General features: G+C 35.6%; 1 protein-coding gene across 2 annotated transcripts in view; it reads left to right on the top strand.

Moving 5' to 3' along the window:
• The window catches only part of SSR1 (signal sequence receptor subunit 1), a 41952-nt gene that overhangs the window by 17301 nt on the left and 16756 nt on the right, over window positions 1–7895 (top strand). Inside the window, exons 6-8 of one of the 2 annotated variants that reach the window (XM_075062834.1) lie at window positions 475–553; window positions 1663–1756; window positions 6372–6435. In XM_075062834.1, coding sequence (XP_074918935.1) covers window positions 475–553; window positions 1663–1756; window positions 6372–6435 — 237 coding nt within the window. Of the gene's footprint in view, window positions 1–474; window positions 554–1662; window positions 1757–6371; window positions 7548–7895 lie in introns of those variants that run through there. The other variant, XM_075062835.1, reaches the window with a different exon arrangement.

Here is a 7895-nt window from a genome sequence, read left to right as displayed (position 1 = left end):
TCTCTCTCTCTCTCTCACGCGCGCGTGCTCCATTTTAGAATTTGGTATGTCATGTTAACTTGAGCAAATGTGAACCTAGTGAAATGTCAGTAGCTAAATACATATTTTTTGAAGTCTGCCAAATGGTACTTTAGTATGAAAATTTGCCCTGTTTTTCCAAGTAAAAGTTAAGATTATTGTAACTTAGAGCCAAACAACTCAATTTGGTTTACGCTGTATTTCACAGTACTTTGTATTAAGCTTCATTATTTCTCACCGTCCATTCTTTCTCCTGAAAGAGACGGGAGAGAGACCTCAAAACTTGCTTTATGAGCACTTAAAAAAAAAAAAAAAAAAAAAAAGTCACACAGTATGCACAGGCACTCCAAGGACCTGATAAAATTTCTGCAATTACTTCTCATTCTTTGTTTTAAACAACTGATTAGACTTCAAACTGAAGATGACCCTACTTTTTTTTCTCTCTTACCAAATAAGAATCTTCATGTACGTGTTCCTGGCAGGACTTGGCCTACTTGTCATAGTCGGTCTACATCAACTGCTAGAATCTAGGAAAGTAAGTAAGCAATTATGTACATGCACTTCTTCAGCATCAACAGAATACTGTATATGATTAAGTGTTAGCTTCCAATCAGAGCAATACACCTTTTATGGTCTATTATGGCACAAAAGAACTCATGAAAATTTAACTTTGATCAGTGAAATTGAAGGGAAGCAGATTGATACTAAAATTCCTCCTAGCCTTTAAACAGAAATGTGTCTTATGAGTTGTTTTGTAACTTGAAAAAATTATGCCGATAAGTTGCTTGTCTACCGCTGTACCTTTGCTTACCTTCTTCCACCATAGTCAGCCTTGTGGAAGAAAAGACTCTGGTGTTTTCCAGATGTAACTACAAAACTACATTTTCACCTACTCTTTACAACCTCATTGAAGTCCTTCTTCATTTCCTGCTGTTATGTCAGCTATTAATGCCCTGTCTTAACTTGTATTGTAACCTTTGGGACTGGGATCATGTTTTCCTACATGTTTATATTTGCTTAGCATGATAGGCCTGAGACTTGAACACTATCATAATATTGCAACTAATGGTTTGTTGTCATACTGATTTGGCCAAGTAGTACATCTAGTGAAAGTGTAACTGAACTCTCCAGGTACCACAAGGGTGTTGATTTCAAAGAGTAATAATAGAATGCTATTAGGGAAAAATCCTAACTTTTTTAAAACGATAGATCATAAGTACACTGGAGATAAGAGTAGTGTTTTGTAGATTTGTGCTTTTTTTGGTAATTATTTAATACTGCATCACTGATATGTATGGAGTTGTATGAGAATCTATATATAATTCCTACTACATGGAATGAGGATAATATGAATTTTAAAGCGTAAGATCTGACACTTTATAAAAGAGTTGTGACAAATTACTTAAGGTGTCAAGTTTGCTAAAGTTAGGCTACAAGGAGGGGTTGACACTGTAGCTGGTCACAAGCTTAAAGGTGTATTATTTTGTGTTTGCTTAATGATAGTTGGCTTTTACTACATACAGGAATTCCTTATTTAGGTTTAATACCCTGACATTTGTACTACATAAAGCTTCCTTATGGAAGGCAAATTTTTACACATCTCTCAGTGTGAGGTAAACATATTCTTGCCTCAAACTCTTCCAGAGAAAGAGACCAACACAGAAAGTAGAGATGGGCACATCAAATCAAAATGACGTTGACATGAGCTGGATTCCTCAAGAAACTTTAAATCAGATCAGTAAGTAGTAAGCCTTTCACAACTGTGGTATGATTCACTGCTTTTATCAAACAAACTTTTTTTCCAGATTCTTAAGCCATCTGCTTCATGAAACAAGTTCAATCTAGAAGTATCTTAAGCATATGCACCTTTTTGTAATAACTCTTTTGCGTATTACACAGTAATTGGCTATTTTTAAATAATGACCTGTTTTTAAAGGTAGACTCTAAATAGACATTTGTAGAGCTAACAGTGGCAGCCACCACAAACTTTTTCTGCCTTCCCGCTAGTCATTTTTCATTAGATTCCATCTCACCCGTTAGCTAGAAACGAAGTCCAAAATAGGTGTTACATGCCAGAAGTGATCTATATAGAGACTTTTTTAAAAAAAAAAACAAAACAAAACTTTCTTACCCATGCTTTCATAGACTGGCTTTCAGCACTGCTCACCTTCCAACCAAAGTTTTGGTCACAGAATTCTGAAGGGGTCCTGCTGAGAAGTCCTAGTGGAATAAGACATTTTCTCATTCCCTCCTCCCTCCCCACCAGGTTTTCAGTCTGTAGAATGAACACATTTAAGACTATCAAATGATCATCAAAGTGTATGATCTTGTACTTATCCAACACAAAACATTAAGACTAAGGTTGTGTAGTTGTATTGGAGTCCTCAATATCACTACTTCTGTTAAGAATGCTAAACCCAAATTCAGTATCTGATTTTTTGTAGGCTGTTTGAATACTTGTGGATGTTTCTAACTTCTCTTTTGCTGTCTTCTGTTTTGCTTTCCTGTGGCTTCAGTGCAGAGTAGAAAAGGTGAGGCATTCAAACTTTGGTGCTTTATAGTAACTGAGGGGCTTTTACTATGCATCTACATTAACTGGTCTCTGATAAAATTCTAATTCATCACTACATGTGCGAGTCTGTAATAGCATGAAAGCACTGGTAAGATTTAGGGCTGTCACGCAATTTTAAAAAATTAATCACACGAACAATAATAGAATAGTTTAAATATTTTTAGATGTTTTCTACGTTTTCAAATATATTGATTTCAATTACAACACAATACAAAGTGTACAGTGCTCACTTTATATTTATTACAAACATTTGCACTGTAAAAAACAAAAGAAATAGTATTTTTCAATTCACCTAATACAAGTACTGACATGCAATCCCTTTATCATGAAAGTTGAACTTACAAATGTAGAATTGCATATAAAAAAACGGCATTCAAAAATAAAACCAATGTAAAACTTTAGAGCCTGCAAATCCAGTCAGTTATACTTCTTTTTCAGCCAGTCACTCAAACAAGTTTGTTTACGTTTGCGGGAGATAATGCTGCTTGCTTTTTGTTGACAATGTCACCTGAAAGTGAGAACGGGCATTCACCTGGCAGTGCTGTAGCCAGTTTCGCAAGATATTTACATGCCAGATGCACTAAAGATTCATATGTCCCTTCATGTTTCAATCACCATTCCAGGGGATATGTGTCCATGCTGATAACGGATTTTGCTCAATAACAATCCAGGTCAGTGTGGACCAATGCATGTTCATTTTCATCATCTGAGTCAGATGCCACCAGCAGAAAGTTAATTTTCAGTTTCAGTGGTTCTGGTTCTGTAGTTTCTGCACCGGAATGTTGCTCTTCTAAGACTTCTGAAAGCATGCTTTACAGCTTGTCCTGCTCAGATTTTGGACGGCACTTCAGATTCTTAAACCTTGAATCGAGTGTTGTAGCTGTCTTTAGAAATCTCACATTGATACCTTCTTTGGGTTTTGTCAGATCTGCAGTGAAAGTGTTCTTAAAATGAACTACATGTGCTGGGTCATCATCCAGGCCTGCTATAACATGAAATATATGGCAGAATGCAGGTAAAACAGAGTAACAGACATACTATTCTCCCCCAAGTAGTTCAGTCAAAATTGAATTAACACATTTTTTAACAAGCATCATCAGCTTGGAAGCATGTCTTCTGGAATGGTGGCAGAAGCGTAAAGGGGCATATTAATGTTTAGCATAGCTGGCATGTAAATACCTTGCAGTGCTGCCTACAAAAGTGCCATGCGAACACCTGTTCTCACTTTCAGGTGACATTGTAAATAAGAAGCTGGCAGTATTATCTCCCATAAATGTAAGCAACTGTGATTGGCTGAACAAGTAGGACTGAGTGAACTTGTACGCTTTGAAGTTTTACATTTGTGTTTGAGTGCAGTTCTGTAACAAAAAAAAATCTACATTTGTAAGTTGCACTTTCATAATACAAGTACTGTCATGCAATCTCTGTGACGTGACTTGAAAAATATATTTCACTGTAAAAATAAGTTTGTAATAAATGTAAAGTGAGCACTCTACATGTATTCTATGTTCATTATATTTGAAAATGTAGAAAAACTTCAAAAAGTATTTAATACATTTCAATTGGTATTCTATGGTTTAACAGTGCAATTAAAACTGCGATTAATCATGATTAATATTTTTAATCGCAAGTAATTTGAGTTAATTGCTTGAGTTAACTGCAATTAATCAACAGCCCTAGTAAGATTACAACAGAAGTTTGGGTGTTGCAGGTAAACATATTGCAACATTTAACAGATATAGATCCTCCTTTAGTTTTAGTATTCTTGTGACTCTTGTTTTGGTAGTCTAGTTTAAAGTGCACAGCATTTTATTCCCCTCATAGTATTGCATAGATGAAGGCTGCCATTGTGAGGAAACTTATAGTGAAAAGAACAAAAATCATGCACACATAACAAGGTAACAAGGTCATGGATCTCATTTTAAACACAGTTAGTTCACTTTTAGTACAAGTAACTGCATATGCCATAATATCTCTTGCATGTAGAATTTTGCACACAGTCAAATCTCTGAAATTTTACAAATCTTTATTATGGTGTGGAACTACTCATGACCAGGACAGGGAAAAAGGTAGGTGAGTACTGCAACAGCATCCAGGAGAATACCACGGTGTGCACCTCCTGTATGAAATTAGTTGTGCAAGCTGATGGAAGTGATAGTGACTATGGATCTGTGGCCTTAGATAATGTAGCATGTGAAGTGTAAGAGTAACTATTAGAAAACTGACAGTTAATGACTCGTGAGGGACACTGGTCTGCTTTATTAGGCATGGATGCTGTTGAGACCTACTTTATAATCTTTAGGCTGACACTGAGTTGCTGTGATTGTGGGCAGACTACTTAAACTTCCTGTGCCTGTTTCCCTATCAATAAAATAAGAATAGTATTTTCTTACCGATAAAGGTCTGAGGACTGGCTGTTTGCACACTGCATCATAATTGTGAAATGCTATAAAACTATTTGGTCCCTTCCTGTGTCCTACCTATTTCTTTCCATAGGTCTTTTGGTTTGGGAGGTAATGGTATAAAAGACACTAGAAGGAATAAGGAGGTTTGTAGAGGGAATGTGTATCAGAATTATGAAAGTGCATAAATTAGCACCAGAGGACTTTAGAGTAAAATGGAGAGATTGATAGGGGTCTAAACAAGACATAAAATAGTCTCCCTGGAGCCACGGGTTCAAATTTAGGCATGGATTTATATTTTGGGTTGCATTAATTAGCGATGTGATGCTGAAATAGCCTTGAGCTTCCTGGCTTTCAGATGTTTATGTAGAAGATTTAAGACTTTTTTCCCTTCCCTTTTTAAAAATTGTATATTTACAGCTTTCAAAAGGTAGAGTAAAGTTTGTCTGGGAATCTCTGTACACTTTCAGTAGTGAGATTGTTGAGGACCTATATTTGAAGTGTCTTATCCTAACAAGCATTTGTAAAAACAGATAGATCTATAAAGGTACCAATGATCTAGATATTCTTTTCCCCCACCCATGAATAGCTGCGCTTGTCTTATACAAGGACTGAAAATTCATCTACTGTTTTTGTTTGCACGAAAAGCATCCCTAGAGCAAAGGACAGTTGTGGACCTGCCATAATGAGTTTTGTAAACTACCCCAGGATTAAACATCAAGTGATTATTTATAGTATTGTGAAGCTTGAATGATTCCTAGAGTCATGGGATTTAAAATCATTATGGCTAATATCTCTCTTGCCCTGCTGAATTCTGATGAGTTTACCACAAACTATTAAAGGAATACTTGATTCCAGCTGTCAGCTGGTAAAGCATTACTCTCTAGAGGTTGATATGATGCTAGAAGATAATATGCAAACTGTGGAAAGTATTTAGTTAACGGAAGGTAAGTGTAGGATTTTTGGCATAGCTTCCAAAGGAACTGATAGTGTGTAATCTTTTTAGCTGGGTACAGATTAATGTTTTGAATGCAAAGCACCTTTCATTAGGGTGTATTTTAGCATTTTTAGTTTGTTTTTTACAAACAACTAAATATAGTCAGTCCTGTGAGGTATGTGTCGAAGAACGTGAACATTTATATGCCCGGAAGTTAAATAGATTTTAAATACTATGGTATTAGCATGTTCAAAAACACTCAAGTAAGTTTCTCTTTCATCTCAATCTGCCTCCTGCATGGCAGTGTGCTGGAAAGCCAAATGGCAAGTTCCATTCTATTCAAGAAAAGCATAATAATATTTTAAAAAAGAAAAATGTGCCCTTTTAATCTGATGTACTATTTGCAGCAGTTTAGGTAATCTTGTCTCCTTTTCTCATTCAGATAAAGCTTCACCAAGGCGGTTGCCGCGCAAAAGAGTACAGAAGAGATCAGTGGGATCTGATGAGTAAATGTTAATTAATACAACAATTCAGCCTTTACTAATCCTGCCCCTCCTCCCCCTTTTTTTTCCCCTGGATTGCAGTAGTGCACCGAATCCATATCAACATGAGGAAAATACTACTTACTATTTGGACTGATCAATTTATCTGACTGGTGATAACATTGCTGAAAACATATTTCTCATCCCTTTAAGATAACAAAATTGCTTTGGGGGCAGGGGGAATGAGAGTTAACCATTAAGGTGTGTGTGTGTATAAACAGTTGATCTGAACAGAATCATTGTGCTACATGAAATGTGCCTTTAGAGTCCTATGTACTGCTGGCTTGTCATCTGCAAACCTTTCTGAAGTGTGTTTTTTCCAAATGTGTAGTTGCCTAATCTCTTCCGAGTGTATCCTGTTTATATAAGAGTCTTCATGCATTTTTATTTTGTAGTATCCTAAAGCTATGAACTTCATTCTTTGCTGCACACATAGCTACTTTTGTTAGGATTTTTTGTATGTTCCTACTTCAGTGATTATGCACTGATTATCTGGACTTTTTTAAAATGTAGTTAGTATTCTAAAGGCACAAACAGGTGTAACTGCTTTGAGCAGTACAGAATTTTTTTGCTGCTGTTTGATATAATGCGCACATTGTGAGGCCTAAGAATCCAAATGTATTTGTATAAATGTTAGAGGGATTTTTACAGCAGCAAAATCTGAGAAGCAGGGAATGGTATGTAATCTATATAAAAGACTCTTTTTACACCCTCCCCTCCGCCTGTTAATCTGTTTAAATTGTTAGTTTATTTAACTGGTGCCAACAGTTCTGGGATATTGGACCATAGAGAGAGCTTTGAAATGCTTGCTCAAGTAATCAGTAGGCCCCAGTTAGTGTTCAGTGACTTCCCCACCCTTACAAAAACTAGAAGAATCACAAGTAGCAAAATGCATTGAGTTTCATAGATTATATTGGATGCAAAAGATAACTGTGTTATGAAGTTGTATGTTATGCAAATACTCTAGTTAATGTACAGTAAAGAGACTTTTTGTAAACAAATTTTAATTTCAAATATAACCTGCTGGTATATAAATCTGAGTTCTTAAATGACAGTAAAAAAGAAATTAACTTTGACCCTTTCTTTTGTGGAGTTATGTGAAGTTTTGAACTTAGTGAAGTGCTTAAATTTTGTTGTAAAATACTCAGTTTTTTAAAGTAGCTGAGTCATAGTGAAATGACAGCTATTGGAAATACCTAAATCTTACTCAGACTTTAAATTGTATTGTACTTCATGCAAGTTTTGTTTAACTTGCTTCTTCAGGTTGATGATTCCAGTATATTCCCATTATTAAATACATGCTAGTTCAACATACATTTAAAAAATACAGGGCTATGCACCCTCCAAATAGGATTTGTTTTGTAGAAGACTCAAGTTTATAGTAATCATGAAACTAAAGTACAGATCTGTCACTAAAAATGTAT

This window comes from Chelonoidis abingdonii, chromosome 2 (assembly GCF_003597395.2).
Source record: "Chelonoidis abingdonii isolate Lonesome George chromosome 2, CheloAbing_2.0, whole genome shotgun sequence".
In the NCBI taxonomy this organism is placed as follows: domain Eukaryota; kingdom Metazoa; phylum Chordata; order Testudines; family Testudinidae; genus Chelonoidis; species Chelonoidis abingdonii.
The sequence above is the reverse complement of the archived record's forward strand: the minus strand, read 5'-3'. Positions and strand labels throughout refer to the sequence as shown.